This window comes from Anser brachyrhynchus (genome assembly GCF_964034855.1).
Source record: "Anser brachyrhynchus genome assembly, chromosome: 3".
Lineage (NCBI taxonomy): Eukaryota > Metazoa > Chordata > Aves > Anseriformes > Anatidae > Anser > Anser brachyrhynchus.
This window is the reverse complement of record NC_137696.1, coordinates 65,629,299-65,652,745: the sequence shown is the minus strand read 5'-3', so window position 1 is coordinate 65,652,745 and position 23,447 is coordinate 65,629,299. Positions and strand designations below refer to the sequence as shown.

The window sequence follows — 23,447 nt, the reverse complement described above, 5'->3', positions numbered from 1 at the left end:
AGGTGAGCCTTGGCAGCACGTCTGCAGATGAAAGGGAGTGCCAGCTGAATAACTCTCCAGTGACATAATGCTGATGGGGCCGGGGCAGCAAACCAAAGTACTCCTGGGCCTCAGAGCAGTGCTGGGTGTTTTTGCCACCTTATAAATCAACCCGCCATGCTGAGGCACGTCTGCTGTACCAGCTCCCTGCTACATATTAATGGGATCACTGAGGGATAAATGAAGACAGAGGTCCTGAGTTTTGGCTCCTTCATGTCACACCACACCGCAGGTGATTTCAGTGCTGGTGTTTCTAGTCTACAAAAGCGAATTTGGTCATGTAGATCTGGCTGGGTAGCCACCTTGATAACGAGCAAGAAAAAGAAAAAAAAAAAGACTCCACATTTCTACACCATTCCTGGTTATTAGGACAAAGAAACCAACCAACACGTCTCCTCTAATTCATAAACACAATTAATTAGCGAGAAGTTGCTCTGTGGAGAGGTCGTGGGCTAGCAGACAACCAGCACAATAGCAAAGGGCATGTGGATGAACTGCATCTTCAGGCCCTTGGACGTTATAGATCAGTCCTGTGTGATATTGTTTCAGCAAGATAAGTGTTTCTGCAAGATAACAGATGGGTGTTTCCTCAGGACATGTGCACTGGGCAGTCAAGTTACATTGTAAAACTGGACCCTGTATGGCCTCTGTCACCTTGCATTACCCCTTTCGGGGGCTTTTAGGGTTCCTGTGTGACTGTACTGGTGAGAGTAAGAAAGAAAAAGTCCTGTGGAAGGAGACTATAAAGGACTAACTGAAAGAGAAAAAATAATAACAACCTGAGCCTTGAGTCAACAGAGCAGATTCAAGCAATCTCAGCTCTAGATCTCTTTGTACCACAGATTCAAATTCAACAATAGTTTTTGGAGTTGACCCAGGGTTTTTGTTTATTTGTTTGTTTCTTTGCTGTTTGTTTGTTTGTTTTTTAAAGAATTATAATGAGTTTCCCTCCCACACTGGGAGACCTGGCAATGCGGTGATGTTAGTCCATAAGCAGGACTGAGAATCAAGACTGCAGTGTGTACCAGCCTGATGCTGTTGCACATAGCCCAGTGGCACGCAGTCAACACATAGCAATAGTTGTAGAGAGGTCTTTTTTTATCTGGCTTGGATCGCAGCAAATTTAAAGCACTCACTGCTAATAAGGCAGACTTTCCACTAAATAAATGCTTTAGGCATGTTCTATGTTGTCTCTACACAGGATGGAGGGAAAAGAAGAAAGTAAAGCTGGCTTCAGAAGGAGGTATTCCTCAGTGTCAGGCCAGCTAGTCCTGCTCCTGGGGACAGCGTGTGGCTGAAATGTATGACGCTGCAGCAGCTACAATACCACGCACTTTTGCAAGGACAGACTGGCCCTTTCAGGATAAATCTGATTTGTCTAGGGGTTTGAAACACAGTGTTTTCCTGTTAATAAACCCAAATACTTGAGCATCTGCATCAGCCAGAGCAGTGTTTAGCTGCTATTATTTCAACCAGCTTACGCAGTCCAGACAGACCTCGCCAACGTACCAGGTCTGTTCTTCATGTCTGCTAATGGTATCTGCTTCCTCTGGCATGCCCCTGACCTCTGCTTGGCTAGCTAGGAGTGGAAAGGATTTTTCCCCCAAAGAAATAGCAGTTGTAGAAATCTGACACTTATTACATTCTGTTTATCCCTTTTCCCAAGCTGAGGCAGCGATAACGATCGATTCTTTGCTTTTAGCACCTCTCTGGGATTGTTTTTATTATCTGGACCATGGCCAAAAAGGAGCAGCTGCTGTAGGTACAGAGGGTATGTGGCTTTCTCTTGGGGAGCCAGGAACTAGGCTCAGGCTCCCATTCACAATGACTGCTGCTACCCTGTGCACGCGGTCCTGTGGAAATTTAACCTGCACGCTCCCAAAGTCACTGCAAAGAAAACTAGGTGCTGCACCTCCACCAACCTAAGCAGCTACATTTTACAGGGGAAATCAACCCAACCTTGAAAACAGTGTCCAAATAATGCCCTGCAACCACTGCAATCGCCTCTCTGTCTGCTACGTAATCTAATATTATTGCAGAAGGACGCTGCAGGAGCAACCGCACTGCACACACACGATAGTTTACGGGGTCTGCTTTGGCAGCCCTTGGCTGCTGTTCATGGAATGGGTAGGGAAGAGCTGGTGCCTTCCAGTTTAGGTGGGGGTAAGAAATGAGGCTAAGGGCTCAGCATGAGACTCTGTGCTAATTTCAACAGCCACGGGATTTGTTCAGGCAGTGGCTGCAGGTAGCACTCACCCTTACTGACATGTAGGGAATTGTATGTTGACAGTAGTCAAGAGAAATTGTACAGTTGAACTGTCTTTTATTATGGCAAAATCTGGAGAAGAAAAACAACCCATTGCATATGCAGATGTAGTTAATTCAAAGAAAATATTGCTCTGGATCAGGAAGCTGTCAACCGTTTGAGTAAGTATTACAGAAACTCGATGCACTGAAATACCTTGCCCAGATAAGGAAGAGCAGAAGATTCAGGTATACCAACAAACACTTGACCAGGCGGGTGACATTCACCTCTAAACAAAGTCAGAGAGACTCTAGAGGAATAATAATGATGATGATGGTGGAAGATTTCAACTACACCCATTCAGGCTGAAAAAATTGCATGACACAGCACAGTGTTGGGACTACATAGATGATGCTTGTTTGTTTTAGCAATTAGCCTGATAAATAATGAGAGAATAAAAGCAAATCATGCTATAATGCTGAGCAGAAGTAGTTCAAGATGTAACTGTCATAAAGATACTCTGTAATATTGCTATTCAATACTTAAAGGGGGCCTACAGGAAAACTGGGGAGGGATTCTTTTTAAGGAGTGTGGTGATAGGACAAGGAGTAATGGCTTTAAATTAAAAGAGGGTAGGTTTAGATTAAATATAAGGCAGAAATTCTTAACTCTGAGGGTGGTGAGTCACAGGAACAGGTTGCCCGGAGAAGCTGTGGATGCCCCATCCCTGGAGGTGCTCAAGGCCAGGCTGGATGGGGCTTTGGGCAACCTGGTCTGGTGGGAGGTGTCCCTGGAACTGGATGGTCTTTAAGGTCCCTTACAGCCCAAACCATTCTGTGATTCTATGATTCTATGAATATTGACTATAGCATTTCAAATCCAGTATTGTTGTAGGAATTGAAGATCAAAGACCCTACCATATTTTGTTTCAAAAAGGGAACGGTATTAGACTCAGCATGATTTCTATAAGTAAATTAACAGGACAGTCAGGGTAAGTACTTTAGTGGCAGTATGGAGAATGCTTAAATTACCTGATTAGAAGCTTAATCTATATATACAACCAAATAAAAGAAATAGCTCAGCACAATTAAAAAAATGAGGGAAGAAAGCTGTTAGAAATAGAAGAGTGCCTTCCATAAATGTGTATGTTGTTAGAAATAGAAATGTACCTTCTATAAATGTGTACTCTGTGCACGAATAAAGCAAATACAGGATAAATGCTGAAAAGTTACTTGCAATGCCACAACAGGCAGACAAGTATTTTAAAAGTCTGCTGGCTAAGAGGACAACAGGCCAGAAGCAGGAGCATCTACCAGCTTGTGTGGGGGGCAGAGCTTCAGTATCTTACTAGATCTTTCAGGAAAGGGAGGTGAATGGGCATGCAAATCTTACTGGTGGTACAAAATTAGGGTAATTCGGGGTAATAAAAATGAAGGACTGTAAAGAATTGCAAAAGGATATTGATACTTTGATGAAGCAAGACATAAAATTCCCCACATCTATCAACACATACTCCCACAAAATATCACCACAAGCAAGGTAAGAGCTATGGAGAGGAGCAGGCACCAGCAGCACACCAGCACAACACCAGCCCTGCCCAGGGCAGACGTGCTGGAGCCCTGGGGCTGGCTCAGGGACATTAGCTCCTGTGAGGGAGATGTCATGGGTGCAAAGAGGGGCTTAGCAATTACTGGGGAGGGAACACAGAATACTACAGAAAGTATTACCGTGCTGCTGTGCGTGCGTGTCGTACCCCTGTGTTTGACACACTGCAAGCAGGTTTGGTCAGCCCAGAGGTAGATGAGCCACAAAGAAGGGTGTGAAATGGGCCCTGCAAAGGGCAATTAGACAGCTGAGGCCTCCAGCTTAGAAAACATACAGTGAAGGGAAACAGAGTTGGCATTTATAATGTTGTGAATGTGAACAGAAGAGAGGTTTTCGCTGCATTTTACAACACACAAACCAAGAGAAGCTAAGTGGTTTGAGCAGGGACAGCTGTTAGAAGAGACAGGAGGATGTTCTTCAGACAATGCATATTTCAACTCTAGAGCTCACCTTCACAGGATGCTTCAGATGTGAAAAGCAGTAATGAGATAAAAGGATGAAAAGTTGGATGTTAAAACCTTACTTCTCTGTATGTGTGGAAAAGGATCCATCAAGGACTATTAAACAACAGTAGAAAAAAATCTCCAACATTTTTCTTGGAGTCCCTTAACTAGCCAGAAGGACACACTGTGCATGCTACATGTGCCTTCCCTCATGTGTTTTCTCTCAACATCTGCTACTGGCTGCTGTTGGAGACAGGGTAACAGATTGGGTGGCCTTTTCCTTTGAGCCAAAATGGGCAATTTAATGAGCTTTATATTTGGGTCTTAAGTGAAGAGGTACCTCAAACCCTCATGTGATCTCTTCTTTATTCTACCTATGCAGTAAATAAAATAATAATAATAATAATAATAATAATAATAATAAATCACAGACATATCAGAGAAGCAGAAACATCTGAGAATATCTGAGAAATACTATGAGCTTGAGGGTACCCAACATTCAAGTAAGGTACATGAATGAAAAATGTCCTTGTTTTGACCTCATTCCTGCCAGGAGACAGAAGCAAATTGGAAGCTGCTCAGCAGCTCTCATTAATGAAATATTAGATTCCCTTGCTATTCATTTGCTGCTTAGCATTTATTTCCTTTCCTGTACCTGTATTGTGCGAGAGCAAGTTCCTTGTGGTGAGATTTAGAAGCAGCTGTTGGAATAGTTGAAAGAATTCACGTTGCTGAGGTACAAACTCTGGAAAGAGATTAAGTGGGTTTATGGTTTAGGAAAGAAGTAGGTAAAAGTACGTAAGTCTTTGAAAGGAGAGGAATGGGTTGTTAGCAACAAGAGGTCCAAGGGAAGATGAGGAAGGGATTATCCCACCAGCAATGCAGGCAGACCCTCTAAGAACACATAACAAATTAATAAACTTGAGAAAGGATGCAAACAAGCAACTGCAAAGCTGCCACAAGAAGAAGGAATGCAAAGGACATGGCTTCACTGAGGCCACATTTTTTTTCAGTCTTATCACACACACACACACCGGATTTTTCAAGTACCTGGTTTCTGGACTGAAATTCTCCCCACAGTTTTTTGCCAGAGGCCAAAGCAAACAATCCTGACCAGCCTTAAAAATGCCTCCACTTAATAAAAGCCATTTGTCTCTCTGGCACTGCCCCATGACATGAGCGTGAAGTGGCTGCTCAAAGTTAATAACTGATGAATATGGAGCAAATGCAAGCCTGCATTACCTCGGAGAGCAGGTGAGTGGCCAGCGGAGTGCTTGCCTGCCAAGGGTTAAGTCAGATCTCAGGTCGTGTGTGTGCACATGAAAAGGAGCTGAATACTTCTACTGCTAAGAGATAGGGGAGTCAGGAGAAGCCTCAGTTGACCTCATGCCTCTGGCTCTATCTGACAACAAGTACCTCATCCTATGGCTTTTGAGGTGCTTGAAAGTTTGATTATTGCTTCTCTCTGAGCAGCTTTACGACTCTGGTTGCAAGATGCCTGACACCACAGATGATCCAAAAGGAGCTGGTGTGCTGTGGCAAAGTTTAAGTTTATTTTCTTTAGGTATATTACATTTCTATTTCTAATGGTTAACCCTTTGGGCTGACTCCCTGAAGTAACACGTTAAGACAAGTGGGATTTCATCCTTTTATCTCCAAGGATGTAGTAAAGTACATAAAAACAGTTATTCACAGTTCAGACTATTTGCATCACTAACAGACGGGCCGAACACTTGCATGTGCCTTTTTTAAGAAGCCTCACGGCAGAACAGGGAATTCACCCTTTACTTATGACTCCTCCAGTTCATGTTCAAGCCACAGGAAGGTTTTGGGGGAAGGGACCTCATTTGTGAGACCAACACACTGCCTCCTTCCCCTCTTGTCTGGGTCATTTGAGGAGGAGGGCAATGAGATGTGCATCATTTCTGATTTTCCCCAGGCATCCTTCCCCCAAAACCTCTTTTTCAATAGTTCAATAGATTCTTAAGTCTATTTTCAGCAACCTTCAATTACTGTCCACCTACTTTCATTTTGAAAGAATGGACACAATCAACAAGTTTTCTTGTATCGGTGATTCCCACCTGAATGATTGCTGGGCAAGAACTGAGAGAAGTATAAAGATGTAGGAGTAATAGAATTGTCTCAGTTAAGGTGATTTGGGGTCCATCTTGCCCAACAACAGCACTCAGCAGCAAATATATCAGAAGCATGCATCATCAGTGTAGATAGATAATAATATATTAATCTTCAGCTCTTTTCAGGTCCCCTAACAGAAGCTGATTTAAACTGATACACAAATGGTAATTCTGTTTGCAAATGGATTTCACACCCACTGTCTCTGTCTCTCATCTGCTGTTGTGTAAGCACTCATACTTACCCATCAAGACAGAACAACTTTCAGGGCAAGCAGAAGGGAAAGAAGAGAGAGAAAAAGGAAAAACGAAAACAGGTCCTCAAGGGAGAACATGCTTGACTACATAAATCAAATACTGTCATTCAAAATGGCCTTTTAATTAAAACCCGCAATGTGTATTGCTGTTTGTAGGTGTTTATTTGTTCAGAATATTGAATCCAGGATAATCCTCTCAGGCATTTGCAGAGGAATGACTGCGGAAGCCAGAGGCTCTAATCCACAAGGAAACTGTGCATGCATTAGTTCTGATTATCACATATTTCACTTCTAAAAAGTATGGAGATGAGAAACTACTCATTTGGGGTGGGGTAAATGAACCTGTTTTTCCAGTATCCAAGGGCCTATGTTGGGCCTTGAGGGGGTGCACCACAGAAAAGAGCTGTTGGGACACTGCAACTAGGGGCAATTTAAGCCTTTGCTCTTGCAAAATAGAGATTTGTGCACATACTTCAGAAAGTTGCAACTGGAAAGGGTAAATAGCCTTCTAAAACAGTGATTTGTTTAGTGAGAGGACTGCCGTGATCCATTTTTTAAGTCCCTCACTTCACTGCTGCTCAGGCTTTGCTTTGGTTTGTGCTGGAGGGAGGCAGCAAGGAGGACGTTTCACCCACCACAAGGTGTCTTTCAGTTCAACTTCATTCATAAGAGTACAATTTTCTATGCTTGGAGTTGATTTTCAAAGGCAACAGAAACTGGGTACCTCCTTGCGTCCCCCTTCCCTTTGAGAAAATCTTCCCGGTTTTCCTCCCAGAGCTCAGTGTGACACAAGACTCAAATGCCTAAGCAAAAAAACGTCACCTAACTCCATGCAATGACTTTCTTACCCAGCCATCCCCTCTGCACTTTGGCTGCCAATCTCCACCTTCCCCAGCAGTGCCAGTAAGCTACATGATTGCACATTTTTACCATTCCGATAAAATTTTTTCATACTTTAGAAAGCTTGTTTTAGTTTGATGATCTCTGCAAGTGAAATGAAATGCTGTCCTTGCACTTGAAGTCCTCTAACAGCTCTAGTTTTTGCATGAAGCTGGCCCAAGATCGGGTTGCCTCTAAAAATTTCCTCCAAGCCCTCTCTCCAAAAGGAAACTGGTATTATGAAACTTGACATATGCCCTATAAACTTTTTCACGGATTGTCACAGTGCTCTTCCCTGCAAGAACATGCTCAAGGAAAAATACTGTAAAATCCTTCATTATCTGTGATATGATTATCAGAGGCCACTATTATTTACTGAATGCTTAAATGTAACACTTGACCTACAACATGAGAAGGGCAAATTTTGCTCATGATAGGCAGCCTTGATTAGCATATGAAAGCTCATACAAGATGCTATGTGAGATCCACTTGACAGTGAACCACTTTGCTGAAGATAATGCCCCTGTGGAACAAACAGGGATTGTTAGGTTCAATTACTGGTTAGCATCACAACAATACTCATTATGTGATTTTTTAAAGTGGGTCTTCTGGAGGTAAAGCACGTCATTTTAGCCAGCAGCTATTAACAAATCTGAATAGAAAAGGTATTTCATAAGTATAGCTAATTTTAAGCACTGAAGCCATTCCTCTTAAGTCAAGTAGTTCCTTTGTGTCAATAGATTTATTAACATACAGCCACTAGCAGAGATGTATCTATATCATCAGAGCACCGAGATCAGAGTATTGACTCCAATCACTGTTTAAATGCAGCAGAGTATGCTGAAAACCAGGGAGCCATCCACCCTTCCACATAGTTCTCCCAGGGCCAGATTTTGTGCTCAGCAAGGGCAGGTTGAAGCCCTGTCATTAAGGAGGCACAGGAATATAGGCTGGGTTGTGGTGTTGTCACCTTCTCTTTTCACAGTGCTAAGGGCTCTGTTGTTCAGAAGGCAACGTCCTTGGCCTGATCTGCTAAGACATTCCTCATTTGTAGACTTGAAAGTACAGTTATGAACAGGAACATGGAAGTCGGTGAGAATGAATTCCAAGATTTTAGTGTGTACCACAATGTGCAGCTGAAGTTCGGTCTCGGCGTTGAACACGGCTACTCTGCTCCTTGCAAAACGGAGCTCTGAAATAATTAAGGAGAAAACTGTTGCTGGCATTTCCATGTCTCATCACTGCAAAAACATCCTTGCCATCCACTGCAAATAACATCCTTATTATGACATTTTTTACACTTAAAAAAGTCTCCCAAACCTGTAGATCCTGTGAAGTTAGATAAAATTAACCTATCTGGCTGATACTTTAGAGGACATTTCCTACAAGTTGAAATCCTACAACTCAGCATCCAACTATCCAAAAATATCTTACACATATTTCACATTTCACTTCTACTAATCATACCATAAAAACACAAACTGTTTCCTGAGTGACTTGCTATCAAGGGGCTACAGATAAACCTGGTGCAGGACAAGGCAACAGGACTAGTGGGCAATTCACAATGCTTTCTTTATTTTTCATTTTGTCATGCCTTTTCTTTCTGCTGCAGCTTAGTGCAGACACAGTGTGAAATAAAGGCCACACAAGGCACCATTTGAATAGCTTGGGAATAATGAGCCAGATGAATGCTAGAAGTGTCATATTGAAACCACACGTATGCATGCATTCAGTGATGATTCAGCACAAATGCAGAGTGCTAGGACTCTTGTCTTAAAATAAAGAATTCAAGATCATTTTTAATTAACAAAAAAAAGACTTTCTGTAGTGATTTGCAGTGAAACATGCCCATTTCCCAGGCTTGTTTTTCTGGTTCAGATCCAAGAAAGCATTTAAGTACTTGTGTATTTTGAGCACTTGATTTAATCCCTGCCACTATCTCCTTTTCCAGAGTAAACCACAAAACAGTGTAAAATTGATGCTGCTCATTTATGTGAAATTTAAGGCCAGGCCAGAGCTGCTCTGCAAAATGTAGAAGCTCGAAAATAAAGCATTGCAAACAAATGTCATGCAAGGCAATGCCGAGCATGAATGCCCGTTAACATTAAATTTATGTGCACTATAAACTAACACAATAACCACATGTCTTGTAGAAGTCTGAAATATTGTTCTAACACCAGAAATATTGATGTGAATTCTAGTCGCCCCTACCTTTTACCAGTGTTTTCCAAGTTAGCGTAAGGCCATATGGCTTAGAAAGCAGAGGGACAAACAACTAAATCCCCTGACAGTTAGAATTTCCATACTGACAGTTCTTTCCCGTAAAGTTTTCCAGTTTCTGGTAGGGCATTTGATGACCAAGAGTAGGTCCAGGAGCATTTTGTTGCAGAGAAAAAACAGTCCTATGCGGTCTGGCTCAAATGGGTGACAGGAGATACAACCTCTGTGATCAAGTCCCTGGCCTGCTCAGTGTCATATGTGAAACCAGCTTTTTCTGGGTTTCTTACAGATGCATTTAGTGACTGAAGAGAAAGACACAGAAAAGGTTCTGCATTTAACCATGCTAATGAATCTTTCTTTACCTCAGGTAGCCAATTAATCTATGAATCACAGTGACAAAGTCCAGCGGACTACATTTTCTTCCAGTATGATTCTCTGGGCTTTCAGAAAATGTTCCAGGTCTGTGTTTTGGCTTGCTTAATCCAATAAAATGCATAAAGAAAGACTGACACATAAGATTGCATAAGGAGTGATAGATTGAAAGAGGGACTTCGTTCCTTCATCACCTCCACAGATTTCACTTTTCTTGCGAACCCTTGAATTTTCATCATTCTTCCACCTTCCCTACTGTCCGCAACACAGGTATAAAACTTTGTATTTGGATGATGTCAACAACTCACAACAAAATGTAGACACAACAGGTGGGTTTCACATGGGAAAGCCATCACAAATTCTAATTTAGCTTCCTGATCACCCTAAACCCCCTCAGTAGCCACTGAGGAAAGGAGGCCTGCTCCAAATGGCAGGTCAGAGAGCAGGGCTCTGAAAGGCCCCCATAGGTGGGGAGAATATTTCCTTCTGTTGATTTTCTGAGGAATCTGGCTCTCACATCAGTTAAATGGCTAAGCGTGCTGAAACATATGTTCCATTTTAGGTAAAAATTAGCTCAGTTTTAAAGCATCCATTCAGGCTGATATAAATTTAACTCTGACATACTCAGTATGGCAAATCTGCCCAGATTTAAACTAGGAACAGGCATCTGTCAATCCGAATTAGGATTTCATCCGTAAATATTTGCTCCTGCGATTTGTCCTCAACAGAGATCTGTCTTCACTGATGCCCCCATGTGGGGTTTGTTCCTCACGGGGCTGACAGCCCCACACAGAGAGCTGCCACTGCAATGAGATGGTGCATCTCAGCAGGGCTTGCCAGAAAGCGTGGTCATAGCTCCCTCTTAGTGAGGGGCACACGCCAGGAGACATGAAATCACAGTCCCTCCTATGGGAGGAATTTCATCAGTGTGAAACTAGGAACCCAAGGGCATCTTGGTGGCTTGCCATCCTTCCCCACCCTAGGATCAGATGGGTGCTCAAACTTTGGTCCCACACATCTCAGATTTAACTTATTCCACTCTTTAACAAGTCTTACCACTCTTTAACAGGTCTTAATCAATACCAAATATTGCTAGTCTTACAAGCACCTACTTCCAGGAGCTGTGCTTTGATGGGACTACGAGAGCTATGCAGAAAAGCAAGGTTTGCCATAAGTTCTAAATCCTCCCCTATGGCCCCATTATGCATTTTATTTGTCCATCATTAAACTGAAATTTTATTATTTATTTATTTATTTATTAGATTTTATATCTATCTGGATGGATATTTTTTTTTTTTTTCATGCGAAGCCCTGAGAACCATTCCTCCAGATGCCGGCACTGATCCCTGCTGGGAGTGTGGCATCCACAGCTGCCTGTGTGCTGGGTGGACTTTGAGTGCTCAGGGTCAGGGCATCCCAGCAGCTCTGAGAAGTCTCCCAGAAGAGGGTCCTGTGATGACCTCCAAGAGAACTGCTCTGAGAGGTCAGTCTTTGGCTCTGGAGAGCCACTCAAAGCTGCCTGCGGCTCAGGGACATGCAGTAACAGAACATTTTCTGCCCTGGGTCCACAAAGAGATAAATACCTATGGAGTTTATGCATCTAAATGGTTTTGAGGATGGCTTCTGTCAAAAAAAAAAAGCCCCTCAGTCCTATGTGTAAAGTACTTTCACTGATTTCCACACTCTCAGCATGAACTTCAGGGACGTCAGTGGAGCTGATGCAATTTGCACCAGCAGATTATCCTGATGTTCGTTGGCCAACTGCCTAAATAACTTTGCAGTTGTACAGAAATCTGTTTGAAGGACTGGTAAAGGAGGAAGAAAAAGCTCTTTTGAACAAGGCACCAATGCTGTAGACTCAATGCAAATGCATGCATTCAACATCCCTCTCAATAAATGTTCCCCATTCCATGGCAAAAAAAAATCCCTGTGATCTGCATGGATCTCTTGAACTGCATGCAGGACTCCCATGTTACATGTGAAGAGATACCTGAGATGTGTAAAGAGACCACTGGCAGGTCCTGTTTTGCTCTTATATTTTTTCTGCTAGAACAAATTCAAGCCTGAGAAACAGATGCCCTTTGGGCCCAGACTGTGTTAGTGTTGAGTGAGTTGCTTCTGGGCCCTGGACTTGTTGGAGCCCCTCTGATTTTTGTTGGATGGAGAGGATTAATTCCAGAGCACACTGCATTCCTGTATTAATGCGCTACATCTCTCTTTCACCCGCTTATTGGTGAGGTCAGCCAGTGCCAAAAACCTGGGCTTATGCTTGCAAAGACCTCAGTGGATATATAGGAAAACATGGAAGCAAGTTGTCCATGCATGAGTGATATTTAGCTTTTGATCCTAAATGATGCAAAAGGAGCAGATCATCTGACACACAAATCTGAATTTTCATTGAGTTAGTGAGGGAAGCATCAGGGTTCTGGCCACCTGCTCCGTTTCAGGAAGGCTGAAGGTGCCCTACAGTTCTTAAGCAAGAAAACTCTCCTGCATATGCTCCATCTGACTCCAAGAATCCCACGTTTACAGCCTTATTTTGGAAAACAAGTCTGATACTCCAGGAGTTTGGCTTTCCTGGCTTCTGCATCTTGGTATGTACCACCATACGGTGGTGACCAGTGAAGGAGGTGACACTTCTTTATGAGAAAGGACCACTATTTTTGCCCTCCCCCCAAGTATTTTGAACAGAGCACCTGCAAATGAGATGCTCTGCAACTATTTCAGTTAACTCTGTGCCATTTAGTGAGTGGTCATATGTGGGCCTGGCCCTGACTAGAAGAATTTCTCTGTGTTTTCTTTACGTTAAACTCTTTTTCAGGGCCACACCTAACTTCGGTGACTAATTGGTGATCTACCTCCACACTGCACTCATCTCGTTCGCCTGCACTCACAGTTTCTGTGAGGCTGAGACTTCTTGTGGCCCCAGCAGCCTGCCCCCTTTGCACTCACTGGATGCAGTGCAGAGCCCCCACGTAGCAGCCAGATTGAGATTTCTCACGGGCTCCACAGATATCTTTCCCTGCTGAGAACAATTCATCCTCGTGTCACTTTTCTGGTATAAAGCAAAGGTAACTCAAGACAAAGATGTGTGTCAAGTAAGTCCCCTTTGTAGTAGCTGCCTGGAGGTGCTTCTGCAAACACCGCTGGAGAAACAGCATGTGCTGTTCTGCGGCATGATGCAATACTCATTTGTTGCACCTACAAAACGTCCTTACGATGGTGTGAAATTGAGTGTGAACAAGCAGTTGGATCACATTTCATCAAACATAATTAATCCAAAACAGAGCAACAGAAATGCCCCTTTTATCTTGCCTAGGGGTTGATGATATAAACACACAGCACCCCTGAATCAAAAAAGTGACTAAGCAGATGCTCACCTGTCTGTGAATTCTTTTGTAATGCAAAAATGGCTTTTATCTCTCACTGTGTGTTTATGAGCACTCATCAGCATGCTGCCTGAGGGCTTTGATAAATGGCAATAAATATATTTAGCGTGTGTTTGGTTCATTAAAAAATCTATCTACTTCATGGAATTCGGAGACAAAGGAGGAATCATGGAAAAATGCAATATTTACAAATGCCTGCTGTGCAAATATGGGTTGTAACTAGCTCTTTGACTAGAATCCCCCAAAAAAGGAAAGAAAAGAACAGGAAAAAATAATTTATAAAAAGATGATAGAGCTCAGATTGCAATCTCTGCCCTATGAAGAGTGTGCTTTTTACCTAATGGTGCTACACAGGCTCTCCTTTATCTCTGCAAAACATCAGGCAGGAAGGACTCAAAATAAAGTGGCTGAATTTGTTCCAGAAGTGGCCCAGTGGAGAGGAGGGGAAGAACAAGAACCTCTCTGCAGTTTGTCCAGAAGACCCTGATGGGATCTTTAGATCACAAACAGACACATCCCCAGCACCGCCACCACCTCAGCCAGCAGAACGGGCAGATGTAGCACAGAGCAGGAGACATGAGCACTGAAAATACAGTGGTGTGGGGTGTCAGTGCTTCTGTCCCCAGGCATCACCTGGCCATGGCGGGCGGTAAGCACTGGAAGCAGCGCTGTAACCCCGATGCCTCCTCTCTCTACAGAGCAGACAATGGCGGCTGGTCTGGTCCAGACCACAGACCAGATTTAGAGATGAATAACATAAACATGTTAAAACTGTTTACTTTATATAGGCGAAGGGGCCCACTTATTCTTTACTCTAAGAAAGGCATACTGAGGATAAGAAATCTAGGCTTTTAAAACACATTCAAGGATTTGGACTCCAAGCAGCAGATGTTGAAGGCTGAATATGAGAAACAAACCAAAACCTCCTTCCCAACCCCGACTATCCAACCACAAGAGATCCTTTGCAGATTCCAACAACTTCTTGATTTTCTTACCCTTGCATTTTCTATGCATTGCCAGTTTTAAATGAATGCTGTATTTTTAAATTCAGGGAATTGTCTTGCAAGTGTGTGTTTGTGTTTTGAAATACCTGTATTTCTCCTGGACCCAGCCTTCACTTGCTATGCAGATGCACCATGGCTTAATTGCACATGATTTTAACAAGCTGCAGCTGAGATGGTGCCTGTTTTTCCCCATTTGCTGTTTGAGACTTTCTTGACTTGTGTTCTCAGTCAAGAAAGAAGTCAGAAAACAAACACAGGCCTCAAAGACTTCTCAGATTAGCCTGGCACACACCTTGGTTTCCATAGCCCCCAAGGAAGCAGGCATTGTTATCACCAGTGTCACATCGGGCCAGCCCAAATGACCAAGAGCACATTTACAGCCAGGTCAACAGGAAAGCAGCTTTCAGCAAGAGTCCAAAAACTTCAGTCCAAACCTGAAGCTGTGCCCCTGCCCTGAGGGTCATTAACTGTGCCTTTGAAACACCCAAGGAAAAGCTCAAGTAACATTTTCTTTTCAGGGCTGCACCTGTGGTTTTGGACTTGTGGCACTGAAAGCAGAATCTAGCCTCAAGATGGTCTGCAAGGGAGGGAACAATGCTGCAATAACACAGCCAAGCTTGCTGCCCTGGCAATGAATGTTTATCTCATGCAGCTCTCCCAGTGAGCAATGTTTAAAATAAATAAATACTGCAGGGGAGTTGCTGTTAGTGCAATTGTTGGGCTTTATTCTTGTGGAAGCTTTTTATCATAATAGTGCAGCAGGCGTACAGTGTGTTTGCAAGTCAAGTTTGAGCCAGGGCACAAGAACACATAAAGTCAGTTAATAAATAATGGACTCTGTGCATGTGCTTTTTGCAATGTGGCTTAAAAAATCAACCCCTTCAAAGTACAGTAATATGCAAGTGCTATTAAAACAAAACAAAACAAAACAAAAATATGAAGGGATTTAGTTCCTAGTGCCTGGGAATGGCAGAAATGTTCTCCTTAGGAGAAGTGTTTCCTCAGCACGTATGACAGCAGCTGCAACAGTGCCTCCGTTGCACAGCGACTCTCCTTCATGTTCTTCCATTTCATAGAACCATGGGTAGTGATGATGATGACGCTTAAGTTTGCTCATGAACTATGATGCCTTATATTTCTTATCTGTATCTAAAGGCTGTTATACAGTCAGGGGTCCAGGTCCTCAACTGGACTCAGGCATGCTGACATTTCGTGGATTTAATGTTGTCTTACCGTGCAGAGGTCGAGAGCTCATCCTTATCTTGGGTTTATGGGATAACAGCAGCAAATGCCTACATCTTCACCTTCCCCGTGTAACAACACAACAGAACACGAAGAGGAAAAATAGGCAGGAGCCCTGTAACTTTGCTGTACAAAGCTCATACCAGTTTCTAACTTTACTGTAGGTGAACAGTTAATTTCACTGAACTGAAGGGAGATAAGACCATTGACCTTAAGTGGGCAGGACTTCTTCCCAAAAAGTACACATCAGGCCCACCAGGACGGTCTGTGATAATACCAATGTGTATTAGCAGAAAACACTGTCATCCCAGCACTTAATTCACTTATAAGAAAATCATTACAAAGAATTAGAAAAAAATGAAATACTTACTTGGTCCAAGACCTATGGAAAAGGCAGCAACATAAACAAGCAGGCTGGCCAGCGAGAGCCATTTCAGGACAACGGGAACCTCCCCACTTTCTGTGTGAGACCCCATCATGCTTTTGCCTTCTGCCAGGGTAGTCCTGTTCAGTTCTCCTGTCCTGGCGACATAAGGGTTTCTGTGTGTGTCGAAGGAGAGTCTTTCTGGTGAAGCCATACCAGCAAAGAGGTCCTTGAGACTCCCATTGGTGACACCAGTGAGGTTTCCTGGTCTCTGGAGATAGGAATCCTCCGGAGACTGGCTTCTACAGACATTCGTGAAGTTCACGTGTATGTTATGGTTCACTAAGCCCATAGTGACCAGTGATACTGCCATAACAGAAGAGCCAATACACAGAAAAGTTTTACTTCCCACTTGATCCACAAAAAACGTAGCTGGGACTGTGCTGACCACTTTAACCACTCCAACTCCAGTAGAAGCCAAACTGGCGGCTTCATTGCTCTGGAACCCAACTGACTTCAAAACAGTTGATGCATAAAATAAAATGTTGGGTTGCCCAGTTGTTTGCACAAAAAAGACTAATGTGAGCCCCACCAACATACGGGCCCTCATGTTGTTCTTTGAACGAAACAGGTCCAAGAAACTATACTGATGTTCGTCTTTCAGGGAAGACTTGATCAAAGTGAGTTCTTTAGTAGCATCTGAAGTTTCTCGTAGTCTCTCCAGTATTTTCCTTGCGGCTTCATCATTATTTTTCATGACAAGAAACCGAGGACTTGGTGGAAGAAAATACATGGCAATAGCCTGCAAGGCACCTAGTGGAATCACAAGGCCAAACATATACTTCCAGCCGTGAGATACGCTGGCAAATGCGTAGTTTGAAATATAGGCAAAGAGAATGCCTATCACAATCATGAGTTCATTCAATGATACGAGAAGGCCTCTTCTGTGCTGTGGGGCAATCTCAGCAATATATACACATGTCGCGATTGATGATAATGATATGGAAATACCTATGGCAATCCGTCCCACAATAAGTATCCCATATGATTCATAGGGCAGTAAAATCAGACTTCCCAACACAAGTAAAGAAGATGCTATAATTATTGCAAACCTCCTTCCAAATCGGTCAATCAGGAATCCACCAGTAAGGGATGCAAATAAGGCACCAAAAAGAAGGGAACTTACAACAATTTCCTGCTCTTTGCAAGAGAGTGCTAATATGCTGCTCATCTGAAGAAGTGCTCCAGAGATAAGGCCTAACTCATAACCCATCAGAAGTCCACTTACAGCAGCAATGGCAGAAGATAGAAATGTAAATGTTCCACAGCCTGAAATAAGAGAGAAAAAGAAATTAATAGTGTGATTTCTGCAACATTCTGACAACCAGTAAGAAGTTTTTTTGGTATACCAGTCCTAAAAATGTTTCATTACTTTTAGGCAGAAGTTAGGTACGTACAAACCCAGCAGCAGTGGCTATATACAATGCTGTTTTTGAAAAGAATATATGTATATATATATAATTAGTAGTATTAGTATTATTAATAACTATTATAATTATTAGTATGTATATATGTAAATTATATATATATATAATATTTAGTTCATGTAATTACATATCATAATAATTAATGCTTTTAGGTTCCTCATCTTCCTAAACAAAAGTCAATAAGATTTTGGTTGGGCCCTAAATGGTCAAATCTTCTGCTTCAGAACATTATTGCAAAAGGCAACATTGACAGTGTAACCTTCTGGTAAGAAAGCAATTTTTGCCTTGAGGCATTCTCAGGGTTTTTCATGTAATGAGTTGAGGGACTCTTGTCCACCCAACCAGTCTACTATGGGCAATGAAAGCAATAATTTTCCAGCCAAATTTCTTCTACCTTGATTTCAATCAGTAGTATGATAACCCCTCACCACTTACTAATTCCTTTGCTTCATCTGAAGATGCCATGATGGCTGCTGTTACCAGTGATTTATTTTTCTTTGCCATATGAAAACCTATGCACTGACAAACAGGCTGAGCCAGACAGCCAAGATATTTGAGGGAAACAAATCTTTGAGGTACAAATTTCTGAACTATCTGGGCTTTGCTCATCACTAATCTCAGATTTTTTGGAATATCAGGATCAGATATTTTGCATAGTTTAGGTCAGCCACAATGTCAGGAATAAAAAACAGATGGTGAAAACCTAAACCAAATGGAGATTATATGTCTTTGAACGTCCACTTTAAAATAAACTCATTTTATGCAACTATGATTCATTGTTTATTGTTACAAGATAGATTTAACTGATCCTGCTCTACTAACTGTGAAGCCTTTTGCACCCTAAACTTTGAGGAATATTTTAGTTTGTTATTGTTGGTCTTGTTCATTCGCCCAGTGTGATTTTCCTCTCACCATGATGTTGGCTGCGGCACAGCTAGGAAAAGAGTAAACTGACTTCTGATTTCCTGCTTAGCTGGAGAGATAGCATGTGTCTGAGGGGAGGTAGCTTTTGCAGCATAACAGAGTCCATATTTCAGTCAATTCTCCTGCAGCAAGTACTTTCGAGCTTGGCTGGAAAGTGGTATACGGCCCAATAGAAAATTAGGCAGAGACTGTTTATTTTTAGCTTATTTTTCTAAGGCATTAAGGCTCTCTGATCACGCTGACTGCCTGAAAGTACCTTGTCAGTAACTTTTGAGCACATTGGCGAGGATCGGTCCCATTTAAGAGAGGATATTACATTTCTGAAGAAAATCAGGCGAGGGGAGGCGGAGAGCGGCCTAGCAGGATATCTGTAGTACTACAACAAACAATGCCAGAGCCCAGGCCCCGACCCTGGAAGGGGGCCATGTATCCAGCTGCATTGTTGGCATGGTCTCTGGCATGATTTTGCCCCGTGCCACCTCAAGCTCTGCTAACAATTCCCGGACACAGCCTGGCTGGTGGCACGAGGCCACCATCGCACCCCGCAGCCAGCCCACAGGAGGCCAGGTTATTTCAGAGGGTAGCAGAGCTTAGCTGTGTGGGCATAAGCCGTGCCTCCAGGGCCAGGGGATATATGTAAGCCCATTAAAGATGGGTATTGCCTATCAGCTCTCCTGCTTGGTCCTCGGTTTGCTCTCTTTTAGCCAGGCAGCAGCCCCGTGTTATTGAGCACCCTCAGTATGCCTCAGCCCTCACTGCCCCTGCGCTAGGCTGGTGGGCACGCCACAGATGGCAAGAGACCTGTGAAAGACACATGGTTGTGTATGTGCATGAACATGGTACTTGTTTTAAACAGAGGTTAGTACGTGGGTTATGGCAAGGTACGCATGCAATATTTGTTTTATCATTGCAAAAACTAATTCTCCCTCCCCTTTCTAATTTTGACATGCCTGCTTGCTGTGTATCACTAGCTCTGGAAAATGTACCCTTCCAATAAACCCTGATCAAAAATCAGGGCTGATGATACAACACTGTCATGTTACCTTTATCACAGTTCTCTGCCCAGACTACTGCTCTGTGTTGATACCAGTGCTTGCTTAGATAGCCCTGTACTTTCATCATTGACCCATTTAACCTAAGATTTTGGATTAATCTGTATATTATGAAGCCAAAAGAGACCATTGTAGTCATCTGGTCTGATACTCATGAACAGCACAACATAACCCTTTGGACACATTTAAATGTCTTTTTATTTTAAATAGGTAATTAAAAATATTAAGCTTTGATTTAGAAAATGCTAGTGGTTGAAAACCAATGACTTTAAATCGTACATTGTCCCAATGGTTAATTGCTTTTATTTCAAATTATCTATAATTTATTTCTAGACCTAATTTCTGCATCTTTGACTTCCAGCCATCAGATCTCACTCTCCATTTGCCTGCATGTAGCTGTGTTCACAGAGTACAAAATTATAGCCTGTCATCAAGTCATCGCACAGATGTCTCCTGGTTAAGCTACTTAGCCTGTGAGTCTTTACAAGTTTACCAGTCCCTTAAGTATTCAAAGCTCTGTTCTCTGAACTCTCTCCAGATTATCAATTTTAATAAATTGGGAACTGGACTCAGTGCTGCTGTAGTGGTTGCACAGTGCCAAATGGGAGTTTCCAATTCTTGTCCTGCTCCTGGTGGAGATTTTGCTCTGTACCGATCAAATGATTGTCAGAGCAGTGTACAGGAGCTACAAGTTACTCTCCAGGACAACCCATTTCTTCTATGACCAAGTTCTTTCCAAGGCACTCAGTGTGTTTTCTTTGGATATGGCCTAACCTTTTACATCCTAACCAGGAATGAAAATTACTTTTCATTTGGCTGTGTTAAAACACATAGGCGCGTTCAAGTTCCCTAACTAAGAGAAAGGCAGCATCTCTAGATTTTTTCTGTAACCATTTGCAAAAAATAAGCACTTCTAGGTATTTGAAATGGGTCAGATGCCTATTTCTCTCCATTGACTATAAAAGGAATCTGTGTGGCTTGCTCAGATGCAGATGTCTAAAGTTAGCTGAGAGGAACCCCAGACATGACATTCGCTTGCAGTCAACAGGCCAAGCCATCCTAAGTTCATTCAACCAGTAATATATCTCATTTATTAATCACATTTATTAATCACCCTTACCACCCACAAATATTTTAGGTAACTGAGAAAAATGTTAAGTAACAGAGGGACGAAAACTGAGTTTAAGGATCTCCAGCAGAAACACAGCAGCCTGGGCAGTGTCTCCTATTTATACTCTGAGCTCTGTGTCCTGCACAGCTTTTAATTCTTTAAATGTGCAACCGCCAGTTTGGTATGGTTCCAGTTTCTTACTCAAAATGACAGTGCCAATTCAAATATCTTAAAGTAGTCTGCCACCAGCACTGTTCTTTACAACCCAGACTCTCCTCTCTCCAACCCATGGTCCTCAGAGCAATGCAACGAAGGTGATTATTTATTTGTAATCAGAGAGACTGTGCAAGCTGGAGATGGAGTTGGATACCTGGAATTTGCTAGGGAAGCACTCAAGGACATATACACTTTTTGCATCTCCAAGTGCAGCAGCTTGTCAAATGTCTTCATGTTTTTTACTGGATCAGCTGATACCCATGTTGGTCTGCTGGTGGCACATACCCACAGTGGTATAGAAGTAGCTGCGGGCTGTATCTAAAGTGGACCCCTGAGTGGAAAGCAGGTTCTGATGTAATACAGAGGGAGACAGATTTTCTTCCTGCAATGGTGGCAACAGACTCAGCAGCTAACTTGTCATTCCCAGGCATTATTCTGCTGAGAAACACTCTTATATCATTAGGAGGTTTTGCTGTAACTGATGTACCTGGGACCTGCCAGCTCAAAACTGCCTGCTAAGATAAGCCTTGAGAACTCTGCTCAGTTTTACTTTGTGGTCTTCCTCCAGACAAAGTTCTCTTTGACTTCAGCATATGTTTTGCTTTACAATTCAAGATAAAGCATGCTGCAGTAGTTGTACTCAGAGTCCTTTTAAGTGTTATTTTTAATGATGTTGCTGGCAGTTCTTATGCATTAAAAAAAAAAAAAGAAAGTTTCCTAAAATGTATATTCCTCTTATTTTTATGAGATGCCTGCAAAATACATGGCAGTGTGCAGCCCAGGGGAACAAACTATTTTAATGATGGCTTCCAGAGAAATTTCTCCTTCTGCCTGCAACAAACCCCATGGCTAACGAGTGCATGGCTGGTATGTGACAAGTGATTGGAAAGTCTATTATTTAGTTTCTCCATGTAAACAAAATGGTTTTTCATAACTGTTACTCAGGTCAAAAGCAGCACGACTTGGCAAACAAACTTATCTTCAAGAACATTTGCTGGAAATGTTTATTCTTTGTTCCTGAAAAGGAGAGCAAGAGCAGTTGCAGTATAGCAGTGTACTGCTGATGGGACTGGATGGGGCCAAGCTAGTAAGGGTATGCTCCTTTCTACTTATTTTCAAGAATGTATTTGGGAAAATGCAGCCTTTCTGAAGGTGAAATACTTGGTCTGCACATAAGCTTCATGGGCATTACGGATAAATGATCTGCGCCAGGAAAATTTGCAAGCAGTTCAAGCTGGGAAACAATGCTCTTTCCCCCTTTCATGTGCAGAAGAGCTGTGAGAGGTGTCTGCTCTTTTCAAATCCTCATGACAGCATGGTGCTCCACATCAGTCCAGATACTAGGGTTTCTTTGGTGCAGTTTTCCCTTCCCTTCTTTCAAGAGAACGTGAAGTATGTACATAGAAAAACGTACTGGATTGGAGCAGGGGGAGATTACTTCTTTATGTAATCTGTGCAAATGCATCTATTTAACTAGGAGGGGAATTCACAATCTCATCCTACATGGTGCCTTCTTCTGTTGACTTCAATGTAATTTGAGGTGAGAAATTTCTCAAGTTAGGATGGAAGGACATTGTCTTTCAGGAAGAGAGATTATGATTTTTTAGTCCTTGGAGATTCTTTGATATATTTAGATATTTGGAAGGTGAAATCAAGCTCTGTCAATCCTTGGTTAATAAGCACAGGTGAGAAAATAATGATGAGTTGGGTTCATTGCATAGATTTGAATCTACAACATAGATGATTATCCCATTTTCAAAATAGCTCTTTGACAAACATGACTCCTGCCATCCAAGTATGAAAGGCCAACTCAAAGCAAATATTTTGTAAATTGAGTTAAAAAAAGGCAGAAAGAAACTAATGCATCACACATTCTCATGCATCTAAATTCCTGCAATGTGGGAGGTATTGTGTACTTTATGTACCATAAGTCTGATTAACGTATCGTGTAATATTGAGATTTCATGAATAAAAATGTCCTGGAATTGATGGAAAGATAGGGCAATGCAGAGCCTGGGCAGACCCAGCCAGGCCATCTCTCCACCTCTCAGCGCTCTGCCGTGCATTTTCATTATGTCAACAGGCAGCCTGGCCCGTCATTATATTAAATGGTTTCTAGGCTTTGTTTTGTTATTTTGCAGTAAGAATCAACAACTTCTTTTAATTCCTAGCAATGTGATTATGAATTTCTCAGGTTACGCTTATTTCTGAGGGTAAGGCCAAGTGTGTAACTTGCACATACTCTTCTAATCTTAGCTCTCGCACTGCAGTCGCTTTGCTGCCTGTTTATTGTAACTGCCGTGCTTCCCTTTGATAACGCCATCCTGTAGCAATCTGCATTGCTCCCCCATACCCTTAGGTAACGTTAAATGCGTCTGCACACCAACTGCTTTTCTGTTCTTCATTAACCTCTGCTTCCTCTGCTCCCAGGTGTCAGCAGATGTTTCTGGACTGATCATTACTGCA

The 23,447-nt window shown here is 42.4% G+C and overlaps 1 protein-coding gene across 1 annotated transcript in view; it reads right to left on the bottom strand.

Annotated features, from left to right (window-relative positions):
- The window catches only part of SLC2A12 (solute carrier family 2 member 12), a 28,924-nt gene that overhangs the window by 4,312 nt on the left and 1,165 nt on the right, over positions 1-23,447 (bottom strand). The window contains exon 2 of the mRNA XM_080583804.1: positions 16,198-17,520. Coding sequence (XP_080439930.1) covers positions 16,198-17,520 — 1,323 coding nt within the window. The remainder of the gene's footprint in view (positions 1-16,197; positions 17,521-23,447) is intronic.